The sequence below is a fragment of the Corticium candelabrum genome, chromosome 16 (assembly GCF_963422355.1).
Source record: "Corticium candelabrum chromosome 16, ooCorCand1.1, whole genome shotgun sequence".
NCBI lineage: Eukaryota > Metazoa > Porifera > Homoscleromorpha > Homosclerophorida > Plakinidae > Corticium > Corticium candelabrum.
Window position 1 is genome coordinate 745444 of NC_085100.1, and position 20408 is coordinate 765851.

Below are 20408 nucleotides of genomic sequence, written 5' to 3' on the forward strand. Positions count from 1 at the left end.
GTTAAGGCAGCGTGTAACTGCCCTTCTACCGCCTTGCCTTTTGCATGTAGATGCAATGTAGTGATGTCTTTGGGTCAGCCAATGTTGGACGTTGATTGCCATCATGCTGGCTTGATAGATCTCTCGCTTTTGACGTTACTTTCTCAGGAAGAACGGCAGTGTGTGAAAAGCTTGTGAGTTATGTTGGTCAACACGTATTTCGACTTTGCATCTATTTGAATTTGTTTAATTAATTAAGTCTTGGAATTTCTAATGTCACATTTTATTTGATAGAGATTTAAGTGGAAATGCTGTAGAGCAAGTGAATGCTACTGTGTTTTCGAATCTCACACATCTCAGAGATCTGTATGTATTAAAGTTTGTAAAAGAGGGTGACGTTACAAGGTGACAATTTGATGCACTCTGTCTTAATTAGATCTTTGTCTGAAAACAGATTGAATTCACTTGATCAAGATGTATTCGTACACTTGCCAATCTTGGAGAGATTGTAAGGATGGAGCTCGAGAGACCTAAACGCAATTAGATGTTGATCATTTTGCTTTTGTCTAGAAATTTGTCTGACAACCACATTAGCTACATATCATCAAATACATTTAGAAACCTACAGAACCTGAAAGAACTGTGAGAGATGTTGATGTAGCCATATACAAAGTAGAGGTGAATTGAGAGGTTGTTGTGTAGGAGTTTAGCTCGGATGAACTTGAGTAGCTTTCCTGATCTGCAGAATCTGTCATTAAATCTTACTATTTTGTATGCTTGTTGTCTTGTATTAAAGTTAGGGATTGACTTGATTTAATTAATGACAGGCAACTAAATGACAACAAAATAATGACAATTGACAAAGTCAACTTTGAGCCTTTGGAAGGAACAAATGACTGGATGTCAGTCTGAATTTCATGTCTTTGCAAAAGTCCATCATGACATTTATTGTTGTATTTCATAGAGATATTGATTTATCTGGAAATCCTTTAGTTTGCGACTGTCAACTAGCTTGGATTGCTGATTGGCTTGTAAGGTATCCACTGGTGAAGTTGGCCTTTAGAGCAACATGTGGTAGTCCTACATTTGAAGTGGCTGGTCACCATGTGACTACGTTACACAAAGACCAATTCTTGTGTGGTAATACTCTTCTAAACTAAAATCATGATCAACTGTAAGACTGACCTGTTGTATCTACTAGACCAAAATGAATGCATTGAGAATAATGCTGGCTGTGAGCACATTTGTGAAAACACATATGGCAGCTATGAGTGCCAGTGTATGAATGGCTACATGTTATTCAACCAGTTCGAGTGTGGTAATTATCAACATTGCTTGATAGTCGTGTTGAGACTTGAACAGTTTGCATAATGAATTGTTTGTTGTATAGGTTTTCTTCCTAATGCAATAGTGGTCGCTCTGTCAAACAGTACTGTTCATTCAGCCATTGGACTTTCAGAAATGAGAAATCAGACGGCTGTTTTCCTTGGCGGAAATGTGACTCTTGCATGCAAAGTTGATGGTGTTCCTACACCAACAGTTAAATGGCAGTTCAAGGGCAACTTTATTGGATTGGATTATGAATTACAGCTAAGAGATGTGCAACTGTCAGCTGCTGGAAAGTACACGTGTTTAGTTGAAAATCAACTTGGTGACACAATAGATGTGATTGACTTGGAAGTTTGGCCAGGTTGGTGTTTACTGCTACAAGACTATTTATTAATTAATTAATTATTGTATCAATCAAGTTGATATATTAACATATGTTGCTTTTATAGAATTGAGTACTCTTCCTCGTGCAACGTCTTGTCCTGCAGTCCATGTGGCAACTCTAAAGGGAGAATTCGAACTCCCAGGACACAGAGGTGTAGAGAAATACTTTCTGCTACCATGCAGCGAAGGACCATTGTGTGGAGTTTCTAGTAGCAATGTAATGGGTCACTTCAAGTGTTCTGATGGGATGTGGCAAGTGATAGATGTAGAACTTTGCCAATATGCAGATCAAGCTACACGGGACTTGCAATGTTTGTCTGTGGTAAGTTCACAGCTGGTCTGGATATTGAAGTTGTGCATGCCATAGTTTATATTCAGCTTACAGTGAATGAGACAAATGCTGAGTGGATACCTAAGCAACTTCGAGTGCAAACTGTTAACCGGAACATGAATTATTTGCAAATTGATTTTGCTATTGATACTTTGGAATCCTTTTTGACTCACTCAATTTTTCTATCAACCAAGGTATTGTACAATTTGAGTTTAGTGTCAGTATGTATAATGAAATAGTGTTTAAACAGATGATTGAAAACACTATTTACTCTATGAGCCAGTTAATGGCAGCACTGGAGCTGATTTCTCATCCAATGCTACAACTAGGCTACTCTAATAGGTACAGTATTTGCATGGTGCCATATGTACATATGTATCTTGTCCAGAATTCATTCCTTTTACTTGACACTGCAGGCTTTCTCGTTTGATTCATCATATATCTCAAATTGAGATCAACTATCAAGACAACAGCTACATGTTTTCTATAGACTCTCCTTTGTTGTATTATAAAGTGGCTTCAGCAGGGTCACATCGTCATCTTGTCTTGAACAGGTCCAGCCAGGCATTAGTCAGGTTTTCTGATACTTTTAGCACAGTAGACTTGGAAAGTAGCTCAAGTGGAGAGTTAACATCTGGACAAACCTATATGTCATTACCAGGGAACACAGGATATCTAGTGCAATACAAGAGTGATGTCCTATTTCAGAATGGTGTTGTGGACATGCAAGATGCTTGTAGACTAGATGATTGTCGCACTCATTGGACAAACTCGGTAATCAGTGCACCGATCGTGAGTGTGGGGACAGGAATATCAGGTGGAAGCACCAATCAAACAACAGCTATTCAACTGACATTTCAATCATTGCAGGTATGCAAATGTGTCGGAACCGCGTGTGTTATGTAAAGTCTTTATTGCTGTATAGGATGGAGTTGATCCACTTTGTGTTCATTGGGATTATGCAGCAAGTATGATTTGTTATCTGCTTTGTATGCTTGTGATAACAAGTTGCAAGATTAATTCTGTCTTGCTTAGATGGTAGTGGAGGATGGTCATGTGCCTATTGTGCTCTGAAAGCTTGGTATAATGACAAACCAACGTGTGAATGTGCTCTCAGATCTGCAACATACACTGTTCTCATGGTAATTAATGTAACAAATATTGCTGCCTTGACTCAGATTTTGAATTACGTGAATGGGGTGATTTACTCATCCAGTCTGGCTCAAGACAGACGGTAATGCTGGACATTCATGTTGTAAATGCTGTACTTTTTGTAGACAAACTGTAATACATCTCGTTTGGATCAATGCAAATGTAAGGGAACAAAAAGAGGAACAATGGCTGACATTGGAGTGATTAGCTGCTACATTACAATTGCGGCAATTCTATTTTTCTTGATTGTTCTCATCATAACACGGTGTATTTGTACCTGCATGTTTACCATCAAATGTTATTCTAATTCACGACTTTGTCTTAATAGGCTTAGGTCTGACAAAATATCTCGTCAGTGTCAAGTCAAGTTTAGTGTTGGTGTGGCTTTCTTGTGTGTTGCTGTTATGTACATTCTGTCTGTGTGGCCAAATTGGGCTGAATTTCTCAACAATGCAGCATGCAAAGCAGTTGCATCTCTTCTACACTACTTTCTTACCGCTCTGTTTTTGTGGCTGGCTGCAGATGCATATGTAGCATTAACAACTTATGGTTACTCTGCAAATAGCAGCGATGGTAGTAGGAAAGGTGACAAGTTTTTTATGAACGCATCTATTGTCTGCTGGGGTAATTAATTGCACATTGGAGATACTTGCTGCAATCATAATTTTAATGGTTGATGGTTGATGGTGTAGGAATACCATTGATTGTTATTCCTGCTTGTCACATCGTTGAAGCAGCTGTTAGTAAAGCTGATTGTTACTTGTATGGAGCAACAGTAGAGATTGACCCAATGATGACAAATGGAGAAGAGAAAGCACAAGTGTGAGTGTGGCTGTAGTCTTTTTAATTAATTAAGTTTACAAAGCTGTATTTCATGATTTGGTGTTATGGCTTTATGTGCATAGTGCGTACATCGTGTGCATGTGCCTTTTTGCTTGTGGACAGTACACTAGCTTGCATAAGTGTGTGTGTGTGTGTGTGTGTGTGTGTGTGTGTGTGTGTGTGTGTGTGTGCGCGTGCGTGCGTGCGTGTGTGCATGCGCGTGTGTGTGATGCCTTAGAATTTGTTGTTATTTGGTTGTTGTTATTTCTATTTGGTTACTGTAATTTTTACTTTCATTGTAATATACAGATGTGTTTGTTTAGTTGTTGGATTAAGAGCTACTACATTGTGATGGGAGTACTAGCAGTTCCTGCTTGTGTTATTGTGCTATCCAGTGTGGCGATCTATTGTTATGTACTCATTAAAAAAGCTAGAGGAACGAACCAGTTGTCTCTTATTTCTTCACTGCTTGTAGTTGTCCTTATTGCATTGACATGGGCATTTGGACTTATCACTCTCACAGATCACAGTGACTTTTCTAACTCAACGTGTGAATCATTCTCGTTGTTTTACTACTTCTTTGGAGTCTTTCAGTCTGCAACTGCAGTTGTTATGATAGTGTCTTTGTGGTTTATTGCTGAAGTAAATCAAGGAGTGAAAGATGTGTTAATGTCATCGGATGACCACACGTCATCAGCATCTGATGAACAATCTGATGTGCTTTCGTTTTCATCTGGATTGCCTCCAACTGGAGATAGACCAAAAAAGGAACAACAGAAAGGTGTTCGCTCCAAATCATCATCAGGATATGTGAAGAGTGGTGACCAGATTCCATTAGAAACACTTAATAGTTTAATGCCATTTTCTATGGACTTAGGACAACATCAGGTTGCTATTCCTGCTCAACGAGGATCGACTGACACTTTGGACACAGAGGGAAGAACAATGACTGTTGTAACACGATCTATAGGTGAAGGGCAGTCAGATGGCAGCTGGAAAGATGACGACAACATGGAACAAGGCAGTTGTGTTGATGTAGAGAACAATGAAAGCAAGGAAGAAAACAAAGTGGAAACACAAGGTGAAGAAATGGAGAAAAATTACAAGCTGATTGATGAAGTGGCAGGAACAGATGGGAAGGATATAACAAACGGGACAGGTGCAATGTTTGATGTTAATGAGACTGACAGTGACCAAGATACATCAGATTCACTTGTCAAAATTTCAACTGTAGAAATTGATCCCTATTTTAACTTGTCTGTGACGCAAACTAAGCTTGTATTTCAAGTAGATGGTGTGTTCAGTGGTGAGGTCAACAGTCCACCAACACCATTACTCAAACGAGCAGACACAGAAGAAAGTAGCAATAACAATGCTTCCACAACTAATGCTGTCATCTCACCTGACAATGTGAACGTCAATGTTTTTGTTCCAAATCAAACATCTGTGCCTGCAACAACCACTGCTGTTGAACAAGAAACAAATAAGGAAATTGGAAGAAAGTATAATGAAGATGCACAGTTTGAAGAAGAGACCGAGTCTGAAGATTCAGAGTCAGATGATACTACAGAGTCACATGATCCACAGTCTGATGAATCTGAGAGTGCTGATAAAGTCGCAAATCTTCCTTCTGCACAAGATTCTTTAGCTCGAAACATACGTGAGCTTGATGACGTGCTTTCCATTTCTCAATCATCGTTACAAGAGTTTGAAGAAAGTGTACAACGTGACAAGTTATCAGCACATTCGTCTTTCAGACCTACTCCAGGAAGAGCATTACCTGTAAATCTTGGCTATTTACAACATGATGTTGAGCATACCACAAGGTATACTTCTCCTCCCAGACGAGACCGTTCTGTGAGGAAATTGCTAATTCCTCCAAAACCTGTCATTAATCAAAATGACTATCACATCATTGGCAGTCAGGCACCAATGATTGTAACAGAGGTTCGACAGCCAAGACGTATTCAGCAAAGAGGGTTACATCTAGCATCTTATCCACGTTATGAACATGAAATGGGTCGTCGCAGACATGTTGTGCCAAAATCTGAGATGTACCAAGCTCATCAAAACAGACGACCACAGGCATACCATGTTCAACCCAATTACTCACAAGAGTGGCATGATGGGTACAGATACCATCGCACACCAGTTCACTATTCCAGTCAGTTTGCTTATGGTGTACGCCCACGTCCTCGACCTCAGTATTATTCTGAAGACAGCTACTTTGAGAGGCCACCTCCTTCACATCAGTATTACAAAAGGTCATCTCCAGGTGTGGCCTACCGCTATCCTATGTACTCAAGACGTCCACCACCTCGACCTGGTAGGTTACTGGTGACTGAACCAGTTGAGTTTTGGGATAGTCGTATGGCGCCACCACCCCGTTTTGCTCATCCAGTTGTAAAACCAAGCAGCACTGCCTACAAAAGAGATAGGATGGATGAACTGTATTTCTTCCCGGGAACAGCACAAGAAACAAAAACTATGCATGAGGCTTTACTTGGCGAAGACAATGAAAGTGCATTGGACGCATGGTATGATGATCAGTAATCAAACAAAGCAGCCAGCTAGGATTGTCAATGGATCTAGCGGTGAGTGTAACTGTGTACATACATGTATAGCACATCAAACCAGATTACAAATCAGATGAAATGTGTGGACACTAATCAATAATGACAGTAAAATTGCAAGTTTTGCTGTTACTTACTTACAAAAGTTGAATCCAGGTTATCAGTTTTGCGTTATTGGTCAAAGCTGTATTATGGAATATGTGATATCTAATTTGGATGCATGCATGACATCTGATACACACGAAGTTCAGTCCAAGGCAGCATAAATTCCATTTAATCATATTTCTATTGAGATGCAGCAAGCCGGATCACGCAAGCAAAGATTATTGCTAACCATTCATATAGTGACAACTGAATGCAGTAGCAAGTACACATAGACAATAAAGAGCATTAGCAACTAGTCAACATTTGAGTGTTTGAACTTGTTGTCATATTGGCAGACCATCTTCGTCAAATTTTTGGTGTAGGTTTTCGCTTGAGCCCTCAGCCACGTTTTGAAACATTTCTGCATCAGCAGTGTCATAGATCGCGTTGTCGTATATTTGTCCAGACTTATTCTCGGCATACATAGGGTTTTCAAAAGATAAGTCAACTTTAGGATCCTCATAATGAGAGGAGTATACAGCATTGGGGGTGCCAACAACTTCTTCTTTTTCATAGACAATAGTTCGTTTACGCCTAAGGTATCAACAGACAATTCTATAGGCAAAAATTTCGTAACTTGTTTGACTGGTGTAGTGTGGTGTGGTGTGTGTGTGTGTGTGTGTGTGTGTGTGTGTGTGTGTGTGTGTGCGTGCGTGTGTGCGTGTGTGTGGATTTTCTTACCTGACAACAACCAGTACTACTACTACTACAACCAGCAGTCCTACTACGCCAACAAGAACTCCAACAATAACAGGCCAGATCTCATGAGAACTTGATTCTTTAATCAAAGCATTCAGTGTCAGAGATGATCACAATGGTAAACATAAACTTTAGTTGACCTGTATCAGTACCCTTCCCTGATATGATTTTGATACAGGGGTCATCACCTGGCGCACAGGGTGAAGGCGCTACCTTTGTTGTTCCACTAACTGTTTCACATTCAACAATATATAACATCGTACTTCTATGCACTTTATGTATGCTAATTCTGACCTGTTGTGCTGGATGTTTGAGAACCTGACTCTTTTGTTGCAGGTCCCTTTGTTACAGCTTTAGTAGTTGTGCCTGTACCTTTAGCTGTTGCAGTCGTCATCATAGCTTTAGCTGTTGGCGGGAGAGGTGACGTTGGATCTAAATATATGGAATTTCGACAATTGGAAAATAGACATATATACATACAGAAACACACACATAAACTACAGTCATTTGAAAGGCAAGGACAAGCAGATGGACTTGTTGTGCAAGTTGGGTTAGCAGTTAAATCAGCCGATGGCTTTGCTTTCACGAAGTAAGTTCCTATCAAATCACACAGTCACAGGAAGGTAATTTTAAGTGCCTTATGACGGTCATTACATAGTGACAATCATCACCATTACCTGACTTTGGTATCTCGGACAGTGAATGAACCGGATTTCCCTGCCATTGAATACCTGCAACTTTGACGTTTGAGTTTAGTGTTATCCATGAGTAGCTCTTTCCCTGCAGTAGCACAGCTGCTGTTAAGCAGTGCATGGTGACACTTTAGTACAGATGACAAACTACCGATTGAAACTGGACAGTGTCACTTTCACATGGAACTCTAACTGCACGCATTTTGTCACTGAGCCTTTCCCAGTTGTTCGCACAATTCCAATTATGTGGTTGCACTCCAATAAATTCATTCATCTGCACAGTAGATTAGCATAAAGTACACAGCTACATCTCGTCAATTTTCTTATATCTCTTACTGAACTGTCTGACACTGCTGGTAGCCCAACTTCTATGATAATGAATAGACACAAATAAAAATAATGCCTTGCACTACGCCAGCTCAAAATTGCCGACATAATTCTGTCTGTCTGTCTGTCTGTCTGTCTGTCTGTCTGTGTCTGTCTGTCTGTGTCTGTCTGTCTGTCTGTCTGTCTGTCTGTCAATGTAAACGTAACGCAATCGATTCTAGCAACACATACATGTACGTAAGTCTGCCTGTAAGTATGTATGTCTGTCAGTTTGTCCATACGTCATCTGCCTGTTTCTTGTATGCTCAAGTTGTTTGTCCATATTGGCCAGTGAACATTGCACCCACATGCATATGCGTAAACTCACCTCTGCAATCTGCTTTTTTCGATAAAATGAGTCGGACGTTCTTATTTAGCTTCAAGCTACTGCCTCTAGGCAGCACTAACTTCTTGAGGGTCACATTGACGTCTACTCTCACCTCAAACTTCTGTCCCAATGGAACACTCTGCGATCCAAATATGGATGTTCTACACAAACCTCATCAATATGCATGCAGTTCACTATACAGCTGCAGTGTTGGGTCGCGCCAGTTTGACAGTTTCAGCCGCACAAGGTAGTCTGGCTTGATTCCAGTTTGTAGGATTGGCCCAGTTCGAAGAATGCCTCCACACAAACGTGTCGGCATCCACTGAGACAAACATGTAGAGCGAGAGAAAAACGAGCACCTAAAATGCACATGATAGAGACTGCATTCGTCCTCGTTTGGTAGGCCTACAGTACTGTGAGTAGACTGACCGTGGAAAGTGGAGACATCGCAAACAAATGATATCACGTGAGGTAAACACGTGCACAGCAGCTAAAAAGGCGTTACAGACACGCCTTTATTGATTAACCTAACGGAAAGAGATGAAGATATCCTAATTCGATTTTACGAGTGGCAAAAACCGCATTGGTTGCAGCGCATAGCCGCGTCCCCAGACTCTCTCGCGCTAGTCTTGTCCGGTGCCCGTATGACAATTATAGGCGCGAGAGAGTCTGGGATCATCCCGCCTACTTCCTGTCATATCTCCTTACTAAATGCTCACTAAGTGTCACCCCAACGTCATCAACTGTCCCGTAACTTCAAATCAAATTAGCGTTAGTCTAATCCAATAAACGTACCACACGGGATGCTATGACCATTGTTTGGTGTTTGTGGCATATCCAGCACTTGCAGACAACTGAAGCACGTTGAAAAGGTAAGTCTATGGAGTGTTGATGACGGGTGTCGTGTAGGCTTGTACTCTGAGATCTACAATTGGCGGAGTGATGACCTTCTACTTAGTTCACACGCGGCCATTAGCGTTTGCGGGCAGACTAGACTCTGTAGCAAAAAGGGCGCAATGGCAAGGGAAGTAGACTCGAGCCAGTCTCTCCCCGCCTTCGTCATTCCCCGGATTGTTAATCCTCTCCACGGCGAGAATCCGGGGAATGACGAAGGCGGGGAGAGACTGGCTCGAGTCTACAAGGGAAGGCGTTGATCTTGACGTGAAACTAAGGTCTGGAGGGTCAACTTGAAGCTTCCAGGGCTATTCTTTCGCGAAAAGATGTATTTGTTTTCATACTTGAAGACTTCTCGAAGGGTAGACGGTAGTGTCATGTCAAAATCAACCCCTTCCCTTGTCACTGCGCGCTTTTTGCTACAGAGTCTAGTCTGCGCGGAAATGCTAATGACCGCCTAGGAGATGCGCGTATGAACTACGTAAGAGGTCATCACTCCGCCAATTGTAAATCTTAGACACAAGCGTAAACGCGACACCCGTCACCAACACTCCATAGACTTACCTTTTCAACATGCTTCAGTTGTCTGCAAGTGCTGGATATGCCACAAACACCAAACAATGGTCATAGCATCCCATGTGGATTAGACTAACGCTAATTTGATTTTGAAGTTACGGGACACTTGATGACGCTTGGGGTGACACTTAGTGAGCATTTAGTAAGGAGATATGGCAGGAAGTAGGCGGGATGATCCCAGACTCTCTCGCGCTTGGAATCGTCATACGGGCACCGGACAAGACTAGCGCGAGAGAGTCTGGAGACGAGGCTAGCAGCGCACGCTGTAGGCAAATGCTGTCCGTCTGTTGAATAAACTAAATTTTTGAGTACTGTACTCTAATATTTGGGTGCGAGAGGAAACATATTATTATTCTAGTAGAGGGTTTACACGTACATAAATTAACATTAATTAATTAAAGTCCTTCTGGATCCGCCCCTAAAAGCAGCATGATTTAATATTAAATGTTTTATTTATTCGTTAACTGAAAGTGTGGCTGAATGATATTTACTATAGATAATGTAACATTTCTAAACAAACTAGATGCTAAAGTTATGCTACAACAACATTCCATCTAAGGTTTGACATTAGCGTGTAGAGTTAGCTAGATGTAACAGTCAATTAGAATGTTTAGATATGTATTAGAAAACACCAAGCCACACATGCGCGCGAGCCGTAAATTAGACAGCATTCGTACAACATGCTTGTCTCGCTGCTTTTCTGTGCTCTCACCGCAACGGCTCTAGGCAAAGTAAAGATTTGGCAGCCAAATTCTAATTGGGAAAACAAACGAAATTGGATGGATGGCAACATGCCTTGCAGCGGTGATAGCGTACACTTCGAACCAACACCTCACAAGGTGAAAAACACATTCAATCAAACGTCATCAGTGTGTCATTTGATAGGTTGTGTACATGTACTTTGTTAGGATTGGTTGCAAGGGCCAACGTTTGATGTGCGCGTCAACACGGAAGTTCGCCTGAAGAAGCTTGTACTGTCGCCTGGTCTGTCTCTAGTCTTAGGGTCTGGTTCGGCATTGGTCTTTTCTGACGACTCAGAGAAGCCGTGTCCAGGTAGCTCGACCAGTTTCTCTTTTTCCCGTATCTTACCAACGAAGCACTTTCTTGTAGGGTCTGCGCAATCACAATCACAACTTCCGGTAAGGTCGACGGAAGGTGAAAGGATTTCTAGGTTTCACAATAGTCTTGAGTAGTTAGGGTTGGGCAAGTAAGGGATGACAGGCGGAAGGGATTTGAGGGGACGTTGAGATCGAGGAGGTGGGCCCCACAAGAGGGTTGGACAGGTTTTTAGTAGTATGCTGGTTAATTGTTGTACAAATGTACTTTGAATTGATAGGTTTCTTTCTGAGTTAGTTATATGAAATTTAATTGTGTTGGTGTAGTTGGTAAAAACATTTACTGGTGTCAAGTCGTGGGACTGGAATTGTCCTGGTAACTGGAAGAAAGAGCTAAGCAATACTACTGCTGAAAAACCTCCTTGTGGAGATGACGTTGCAGTATTTCCAACTGTAAGTTGACTAGAGCTGTTAGTATGGCATACTAAATATGTATGTAACTGTACAACGTGTTGTAGAATTCATCATTTTCATGGGTTCATATCACATCTCCAACTAAAGTTGCTCGTCTTCAGCTCGGGATTAGGGAAATCACAAGTTCCCAGCAACTTCCAGGCAAATCAATACTTACTGCATGGTGTTTGATATTTAAAAATTACCACAATTTTTGTTTATTTTCCAGCAAATCAATTTGTGATTGATAGTGCTGCATCTCTGACAATGGATTCCACTTGCATGCATAGCTTTTGTAGATGTTTGAACGTCCACTGCACGGGTCAGATTGGAATAGATATTGTTCGATTAGCTTGATGATTCACTATCATCTAATTTATTTATGATAAAATCAGGTAATTCACTGGTCAACACTTCTCATCCAATTTCTCCATATGCAACAACGGCCAGTCATGCAACGACGGCCAGTCATGCAACGACCGCCAGCCATGCAACGATCTCCAGTCATGCAACGACTGCCAGTCATGCAACGATCGCCAGTCATGCAACGACCGCCAGTCATGCAACGACCGCCAGTCATGCAATGACCGCCAGTCATGCAACGACCGCCAGTCATGCAATGACCGCCAGTCATGCAACGACCGCCAGTCATGCAACGACCGCCAGTCATGCAACGACCGCCAGTCATGCAACGACCGCCAGTCATGCAACGACCGCCAGTCATACAACGACTAGTCATGCAACGACGACCAGTCATGCAACGACGACCAGTCATGCAACAACTGCCAGTCATCTACCAAGTCAGCAGTTGCTGACAACAGCGACCAAACAATCTACCAAGAGGTTGCTTATGACTGAGACTCAGTCACAGATTAGTCACGTATCTACACAACAATCAGCAACATCTAGTGATCATTCTACCGCCATACCATCTACCATGGATAGTCGGACTCAAAGTGATCATTTACCAACTCAAATGTTACAGACAAGAACAACCAGCACAACTCGCAGAACTCATGGGACTCGGAAAGTGTCGCCATTTGTGCGGACTTTGTCAACCACATCTACACCAGGTAAACAGTTGTAACTTGTATGAACTGCAGCCGTATAATTCAGAGTACAAAGTTGGTCACGAACTGTGTGAATATGTAATAACAAAAAGTGCACATCTAACAGTCTATTCATAAGTGCTCGTCACAAGACTTAATTGAGTTGTCTTGTATAGTAGTTTGTAGCAATAGTTAATGTGATTTTTTAGTCACAGTAAGATCTACATACGCGTGTATGTCGATACACTAGGATCGACATCTGGGAATGATGATCGTGTTACATCACAGTCAGTAACCATTTCTGCCAGTGTGAGGTCATCACGACCCAGTGGCACATCCACCAGTGTTTTAATAACTAAGAAATCAAGTGACAGTAGCCATGTTTTAGCTACTATAGATAGAACTGGAGATCTGGTGTTAACTAGCAGCTGAACAAATTCTGGAAGTATTGGAGGCAGTTAGGCATCAGTGTCGTTCACTTACAAAGCAACAAGCACACAACTAGGTAGCGAGATAGTATCAGAGGTACAGTATACTATGAACATGTTGCTCTTCTGTTTGTCGAAGTATGCTAAATATGGTGTTGTGTATCGGTGATGTTTTCACATTTCATTTCACATAAAATTACTGTAATAGTTATTTAAGACTTTTGCATCTTTTATTGGAAATGTATTGCCCAATAGCATACAGTTAAGATGTGTGGCTGTTGTGAAATATCATTCTTTGTGTTTTTATGGCAGCGAGCAGATCAGATGGAGTTATAGCGACAGATTCTTTTGTAGTCATTTGCGCAGGCGAAAACTGTCAATCTGCAGACAAACTATCAGACAACTCAAATTCAGGTATGTCAATATCGTACATACCAGGTATGTGCAGTATTTTGCATGCAGTAATTCTTGGTTTTATTAATTTACAAAGCAACAATTTATATCGCTGGAGGTGCTGCTGGTGCTATAGTCATTTTGCTAGTCATCATCTGTATCATTGGAGTATTGTTTTGGTGGGTTGCACAATGTTTAGATGTTTAGCCAGGCTGTGGAATTGAGACTGTCTTGCTTGTAACAGGCGTTTTAAGAGATCAGTAACGTCTGAAGCTAGTAGTAACACAATGCACATGTTTGACAATCCAAGTTATGGTGGCAATGACAACATCAAATGCAATTCAAGAAGTTTGCCTGTGACAGAACAGCACGAGTCAGAGCACATCTACTCTGAGTTGGATGATGGCGGTTACAGTAAGCCATTGTAACTGGTGAGTTGAACTCCGAAACGTACGGTTGCTTGCCAGTAGTGATGGAGTATAGAGTTGTCATAGACATTATGCAGTGTGGCTGCATGGATTATGATGCGTTTGTGCAGTTATTTTAGATTGACAAAAGTGATGTAGCAGATGTCAAACATTAGAGTACGTGATTTTAGTTGACGTTGTGATTTTCTTTATTTAATTGCTTTACACGTGTATGCTTTCTGTTTATTGTTCTACATCATAAAGAGTTGCATGCCCTCATTATTGCAGCATCTTCAAAAATGATGAAATAGCAGGTTCTATGTGCGTGCAGACACACAACACACACACACACACACACACACACACACACACACACACACACACACACACATCAGCAAATCACATTCTATAATGTTGTATGTAACTATGACAGAAATCCATTAAACAAGTACATTCACTTAATATTGTTTGTGCAGATGTACCAGCTCTATTGCGAAAAGCAGTAGTAGTAGTAGTAGTAGTAGTATGGTAGAGAACACAGGAGAGTTTATTAGTGCAGAAGACACGTATACACAATGTTTGAAAGATAGAATACTTGCAATCTTGACAATGATTGATAGCAAGGCAATTTCAAAAGTGCATGAAAATATCGTGTGTGCTATATGTGCTAATATAGAATATAGTGTTTGTAGTCACTGACAATACTGTCAAATGTGCAGAGTGCTAACTGAATTTGTCTATATTTACGGTGTGATAACAATATTGTTGTACAGTACATAACACGGCTAGCAATATAGTTGATATATATTACAACAGTAAATGAATTCAGATGTCCATCGGCGGCATAAATTCATGTTCAACTGCCGACTTAAATTGAAACCTTTTAGAACCCTACGAGTTGTCTGCAAGTACGTCATCAGTGTCAGCATAGATGGGATTGTACACAGTTGGATCATGGTCTTGAAATGCTGGATTAGTAAAGCTTTGTTTGGATGTGGGACTAGACATGCTCAACTCGTGTTTGGTTGCTGCTGTTTCGGTGTATTCGCTATTTGAGACTGGTAAATTTGAATAGCGCCTGCAATAGCATTGATTTTAGAAGCACCAGCAGTTGCCTATTTCTGAGTGCTTACTTTCGATAGACAAGACAAATGATGACAATGACAGCGACGATGACTATGGCTCCTCCACATGAGATCCCAATGATAATTGGCTGAGTGGGAAAGTCTGGATGTTTAAAGAATTTTTTACATATTTTGTAGACGCCTCCAACATTGTTGGAGCTGATTAGTGCACCTGTGTTTGAGTCTTGTGTTTCTTCTGAGTTGCTGCAGCTAGTGCTGTTTGGGGGACATGTGACAGTGTGTTGTGCCGGCACTGAAATTACAGATACTACAAAGAGATTGACTTGTAATACAGGAAACAGCTGTAGAGGTCTTTACTTGGTTTCAAGGTGTTTGCAGTTTCTGACGATTGTTTAGATTGTGTTGCCTGAAATGTGGAGGAATGCAGCCTCTGAGTGCTTGGTCGAACATGAACACTGTCTGTTGTTTCTACTGGCGCTGGTGGTGTGGGATCTATTGCACAAGATGGAACTATAGTAATTGATTATGGGCATTATTTACGAAATATCTGACAAATGGAGCAGTTGCTTTGGTAGCAATGACAGAGAGATGGCTGGCTGAGGAGACAACGTGGATCAACAGTCAGACCTGCAGATGATTTTGTTTTGACGAAATAGATACCTGTCAAGTTAGAGAGAGCGAGAGAGAGATTCATGAATGCACATGTGTGTGTGTGTGTGTGTGTGTGTGTGTGTGTGTGTGTGTGTGTGTGTGTGTGTGTGTGTGTGTGTGTGTGTGTGTGTGTGTGTGTGTGTGTGTGTGTGTGTGTGTGTGTGTGTGTATCTGCATTGAATAATGAAAATTCATTGGTCGGAAAGAGTGATAAACATAGAAGTTCTGCAAAGAGCTGAAATAACAGGAATTGAATACATGTTGACTCAACAGCAACTAAAGTGGGTAGGTCATGTCGCAAGAATGGATGAGAGACGTTTACCAAAACAAGTGCTATACGGTCAGTTGTTAGATGCACCAAGAAAAGCTGGTGGTCAGAAGTTGAGGTTTGAAGACACTTTAAGACATGATCTACAGAATGTCGATATTGATCACAAAAATTGAGAAAACAACTGCTGAATGGAAGTCGTGAACTCATTATTGAGTAGCAAAAAGGAAAGAAGAAAGAGAAGTGTGTGTGTGTGTGTGTGTGTGTGTGTGTGTGTGTGTGTGTGTGTGTGTGTGTGTTTGTGTGTGTGTGTGTGTGTGTGTGTGTGTGTGTGTGTTTGTGTGTGTGTGTGTGTTTGTGTGTGTGTGTGTGTGTGTGTGTGTGTGTGTTTGTGTGTGTGTGTGTGTGTGTGTGTGTGTGTGTGTGTGTGTGTGTGAGTGTGTGTGCACGCACGCGCATGCACGTGTGTTTGTGCACGAGCATGTGTCATATGTTCATCTACTAGGTAAACATAATAAATTGATCACACCTGAGTTGGGAATATCTGAGAACGCACTAACTGCTTTACCCATCCATTCCAGTTTACTGACTTTGACGTCTGACTGCAGTCTAATCCATGAAACACTCTTTCCCTGTGACAGAAATAGTTTATCTGTCATATCTTGCCAATAGTCTGAGATAACAAAACCAGCTATTGTCGTACCGAAGGAAAACTGACTACATCTGAGCCACATGGAACTTTGCTAGCTGTCTTGCCATCAGACTTTCTCTTCCAGTTGTCAACACAGTTCCATGGGTGTAACTGAACACCCTTGAAATGATTTATCTAAGAAAATAGCACTAGACTACGTGTAGAGATCTTGTTAGAAACTAGAATTTATTACTGAATCATTTGTGACCGATGGCAGTCCATCTTCTGTAACAACACAAACAAAATTATCAGAATTTTGACTGTCCAGGTATGCTTTTTGTTTGCTCTTGATATCATTGCAGAGTATACATACTTGTACTTATGGTAATGTGCTATGCTCCAGCAATTAATGTGTTAAATAATGGTGTATGAGGTGTGTTGTACTGGGACCTTTGCATGATGTCTTGGGAGACAGCTTTAGATGAGTGCCAAGTTGTAGCCTCATACGACCTCCTGGAGCTAGCCGCAGGCTCTTCAGAGTTTGATTAACATCTAGTGTGACTTCAAACTTTCTTGTTTTGGAAACTCTCTGGACAATAGGAATTACTATATGTTACCCTTTACAGTGCAGATGTATCAAGATGTGTTCCAGTCTTACTGTGGATGTGCGATGAGCAGATAGTATGGCTGTTTCTGCTGCACAGGGCATCCTTTCTTGCTGCCAGTTTTGTGGGTTACCCCAGTTGGATGATTGCTGCCACACATACGTGTCCGCAGCCACGAGAGCAAATAGAGAGAGCAGTATCAGCATTTATGCCGTGAAGATTCGTTGTGTCACAATGCAAGTATGGGAGGGGCCAATTTATCTACATGAGAGACATCACGTGACATGTTAATGTTTGATGGTTTAATCACATGTTGATATTAGTCTCAGACCTTAACCCCGCCCTCAACATTCCGGCTGCCAAGACTGAACAAATTTAGCGCCTTGCCGGTGTATTTCAAAAACAAGATCGAGATATGAAGATCAATGGAGATCGATGAGTACACACTCTAGGTGCCAGTTCAACAATAAATAATTAAAAACTACATACAGTAGATACATGTTTGCAACCAGCTGATGAATCTACTGCAGACTGATATCATCAGTATCAATTCGCTTGCGATAAACTCATGCCAACACGGACACACTACATTAGAACATATTTACAAATTTTGTCAGTTTGAGCGGCAAAATCTGTGAAATGTCAATGCCAGTGTCTACAATGACAACCGCTGCCAGCTCCTGAAGACAAATTGGAGACCTCTTTCTAACTGCAACTGCCACCTCACTCTCTGCTTTCACATAGTCAATAGCTCTCTTTCTGTAACAATCTCTTGCATTGACACTGACCCCAGCATCTGCCAGCAGTGAAATGATATGTGCTACTCTCTCTGCGTTATGCTTGTTGGATTTCCTAATGGCCGTATGTAGTGCTGTGCGACGGTGTTTGTCTGTGGCATTGATTTCTGCTCCACAGGCAATCAATAGAGCTAAGACAGCCTCACATGGGAACGAGTATGCTGGAAAATCAAGTATTTTTGTGATATCTGGACTGACAGCTAAATGAAGGAGTGTCTCTTCATCATCGTTAACGAGCTGCATCTGGACAAGGTTGTATGTAATTTCATAGAGTCTCCTCTTATTGTTGACTACCGATGACTTCATGTCTAAAGCCTTCAGCCAGATACCGGTTAAATGAAGCATGACACGTGCAATACGGAAAATAAAACGAGAGTTGGTCAGGCGACAGCGTCGTAGTTCAGTGAATGCCAGCTCTGTCACATCGACTACATACTTGACGGACGACGGCATAACACTGTGACGGCTCAAAATATGATGAAGTACTTCTGCACACGAGCCGAGCGTGAGGTAAATGTTGTCGTGTCCCGGATTGAAAGCTTTGATTTGAATGTCGAGAGCGTAAGTCCACATTAACATGCAACGATCAAAGTCTCCTCGATCAGCAAAGATTGCACCTCGGTACCGAATATAGTATGGTGTATCAGGATGTGAAATGCCAAGAATCTGCTCACGAACAGCCAATGCCAACATTTCCACTGAATCGTGATTGGATGCCACTGATGTTAACTCAGCACTAGACTTTGGTTTTTGAACATTTCTGTATGCCGTTTGTGGAGAAAAATCAATGATAGCACGGAAAGTGCACTTCTCTCTTAAATCAAGTGCCTTTTGCCAGCATTCAACCGCTCTGTTGTTGTCACGATGGCGATCAACATATGCTGATCCGAGCAACTCCATTGCTTCAACATACTCTTCATTCGTGTACTTCATTGAACGATGATTATGAAGATAATGGACCATATCTGACTGACCAACAGCAGCAGCGGACAACAAAGGGCTGATATCGCCATCTCTCCTCTGCACCGTGGCACCAGCCTCGAGGAGCAGGTTGACTATTTGAGTATTGCCAGCCTCCGCAGCATCGTGCAAGGCCGTATTCCCTCTTAACTCACTCTGTCGATTGACGTCGACTCCACAATTAAGAAGATATCGAACAACTCTATCATGTTGTTTATAGCATGCAATCATGAGAGGAGTGTGACCATACTTATTTGGCATATTGATATCTGACCCTTGCCTCTTGAGAAGTTTCACCACATTCAAATGACCATCATAGCAAGCTGCCCGAAGAGGCGTTGAACCCGAGTTAGTCGAGTGGGTGACATCAGCTCCACTGTCAATCAGCTTCTTGACAATCTCCAAATGACCACACGCAGCAGACGTCCACAAGGCTGCAGCTCCATGAATCTCCTCATGCAGGAACATCACCATACCAGTCTGCTCGATATCAATCTCACCCAGCGTGAGCAAATACTCGACCACTTCAACACAGTTGTGTCGAGAAGCCAAAACCAACGGCGGACACTGATTGTAAGGCGTATTAAGCACCCGACTCTGATGCATACGAATGAGAGGACGCGCCAGCTCCTCCTGGATATCCTTCACACATTTGGCTTTCACTGCCGCATGAATTAACTTCGCAGAATGCTCGAGCTCCTCATCTAACAGCTGTTGACTCACTCCGGCCATTTGAGTCTTCGCTCGCGGCCGAGAACTCGATTTTGGCGTCTTGTCGGAACTAACGGAAGCCATTACAATCGCCTAGAGACAAAGAACGTTGACTCCAGCAACTCCAGCTGCTAACTGCTGACAGCAAAGAGTCATCAACGTTATTTACATACGTCCCCCACGGAAAACAGGTAAAATACCGCGTCAGCAGGACACAAAACACAAAAATGTTATTCTAAAAGTGACACTGCCCGATATCGAAGGACGTTGGTGTATCCTGTATTCATGCATCTACGAGCGAGCAATGCGTGTCAGCACCTCAAATCGCCAGCTCGATAGCTCGAACACTTCCCAGGCAATAACAACGGAAGCTTTAGCTACTTCCTGATCATGCGTATTACAAGTGACGGATGGTGGCCATAGTCACCGGGACTAAAATAGAAGTCTGAGTAAGCCAACCAAATTTATGTTGACTACGTAGTTCGCCTTGAGCCTAATGTCTTTCATCAACTTTTTGATCATATCCGGGGGACGAGTTGAAGGGGCAAAATATGCAGATACAAACAAAGGGGAGAAGAAATTAGGACGAAAATAAATTGGTAGTGAGTAAACGTTCCCTAATGTCACAGTACATGCTGTCTTTGAC

At 41.8% G+C, this 20408-nt stretch overlaps 4 protein-coding genes across 5 annotated transcripts; 2 read left to right on the forward strand and 2 right to left on the reverse strand.

Moving 5' to 3' along the window:
* The first annotated feature begins 14 nt into the window (after positions 1-14).
* On the forward strand, positions 15-6823 carry LOC134192355 (uncharacterized). Of its 2 annotated transcripts, XM_062661089.1 has the most exons (18): positions 15-173; positions 274-345; positions 416-487; positions 550-621; positions 682-881; positions 944-1119; positions 1181-1297; positions 1370-1669; positions 1758-2014; positions 2071-2217; positions 2274-2365; positions 2440-2893; positions 2949-2991; positions 3059-3165; positions 3301-3440; positions 3504-3799; positions 3868-3997; positions 4321-6823. In XM_062661089.1, the coding sequence occupies exons 5-18, from the start codon at positions 829-831 to the stop codon at positions 6548-6550; spliced, it is 4542 nt and encodes a 1513-aa protein (XP_062517073.1). In that variant the 5' UTR covers positions 15-173; positions 274-345; positions 416-487; positions 550-621; positions 682-828; the 3' UTR covers positions 6551-6823. The 2 variants fall into 2 exon arrangements, with proteins under 2 accessions (XP_062517073.1, XP_062517072.1); XM_062661088.1 differs by having other exon boundaries at positions 274-487.
* Positions 6823-17570, reverse strand: LOC134192407 (uncharacterized). Its single transcript, XM_062661146.1, has 21 exons — positions 17348-17570; positions 17140-17278; positions 16943-16974; positions 16762-16884; positions 16588-16690; positions 15692-15799; positions 15497-15631; positions 15351-15446; positions 15188-15281; positions 14950-15132; positions 14755-14791; positions 9000-9158; positions 8800-8938; positions 8442-8473; positions 8257-8379; positions 8091-8193; positions 7906-8010; positions 7708-7845; positions 7554-7643; positions 7396-7492; positions 6823-7248 (listed from the first exon to the last, which is right to left on the reverse strand). Exons 1-21 carry the CDS (start codon positions 17498-17500, stop codon positions 6999-7001), a joined length of 2439 nt encoding a protein of 812 aa, XP_062517130.1. The 5' UTR covers positions 17501-17570; the 3' UTR covers positions 6823-6998.
* Positions 10737-14362, forward strand: LOC134192357 (mucin-3A-like). Its single transcript, XM_062661091.1, has 10 exons — positions 10737-11108; positions 11178-11322; positions 11380-11408; positions 11652-11777; positions 11843-11939; positions 12007-12099; positions 12173-12850; positions 13567-13668; positions 13745-13826; positions 13892-14362. Exons 1-10 carry the CDS (start codon positions 10950-10952, stop codon positions 14073-14075), a joined length of 1695 nt encoding a protein of 564 aa, XP_062517075.1. The 5' UTR covers positions 10737-10949; the 3' UTR covers positions 14076-14362.
* Positions 17571-17654: 84 nt separating the features above from the next.
* Positions 17655-20306, reverse strand: LOC134192356 (protein fem-1 homolog C-like). The gene is made up of 2 exons (XM_062661090.1): positions 20081-20306; positions 17655-19855 (listed from the first exon to the last, which is right to left on the reverse strand). Exon 2 carries the CDS (start codon positions 19844-19846, stop codon positions 17885-17887), a length of 1962 nt encoding a protein of 653 aa, XP_062517074.1. The 5' UTR covers positions 19847-19855; positions 20081-20306; the 3' UTR covers positions 17655-17884.
* Positions 20307-20408: the final 102 nt, after the last annotated feature.

What these genes read in the sequence shown, in the direction of transcription:
- LOC134192357 (XM_062661091.1), top strand. Translation starts at nt 10,950, where the DNA reads ATGCTTGTCTCGCTGCTTTTCTGTGCTCTCACCGCAACGGCTCTAGGC. An exon ending in AATCACAATCACAACTTCCG is followed by an intron (nt 11,409 to 11,651) that starts GTAAGGTCGACG and finishes GTGTTGGTGTAG; the next exon opens with TTGGTAAAAACATTTACTGG. An exon ending in AAGTTCCCAGCAACTTCCAG is followed by an intron (nt 11,940 to 12,006) that starts GCAAATCAATAC and finishes TTTATTTTCCAG; the next exon opens with CAAATCAATTTGTGATTGAT.
- LOC134192407 (XM_062661146.1), bottom strand. Translation starts at nt 17,500, where the DNA reads ATGCTGATACTGCTCTCTCTATTTGCTCTCGTGGCTGCGGACACGTAT. An exon ending in TCCCAAGACATCATGCAAAG is followed by an intron (nt 16,975 to 17,139) that starts GTCCCAGTACAA and finishes GTGTTGTTACAG; the next exon opens with AAGATGGACTGCCATCGGTC. An exon ending in TGCAAACACCTTGAAACCAA is followed by an intron (nt 15,447 to 15,496) that starts GTAAAGACCTCT and finishes ATCTCTTTGTAG; the next exon opens with TATCTGTAATTTCAGTGCCG.
- LOC134192356 (XM_062661090.1), bottom strand. Translation starts at nt 19,846, where the DNA reads ATGGCTTCCGTTAGTTCCGACAAGACGCCAAAATCGAGTTCTCGGCCG.
- LOC134192355 (XM_062661088.1), top strand. Translation starts at nt 829, where the DNA reads ATGACAATTGACAAAGTCAACTTTGAGCCTTTGGAAGGAACAAATGAC. An exon ending in CAATTTTTCTATCAACCAAG is followed by an intron (nt 2,218 to 2,273) that starts GTATTGTACAAT and finishes GTGTTTAAACAG; the next exon opens with ATGATTGAAAACACTATTTA. An exon ending in TCATTGGGATTATGCAGCAA is followed by an intron (nt 2,992 to 3,058) that starts GTATGATTTGTT and finishes TGTCTTGCTTAG; the next exon opens with ATGGTAGTGGAGGATGGTCA.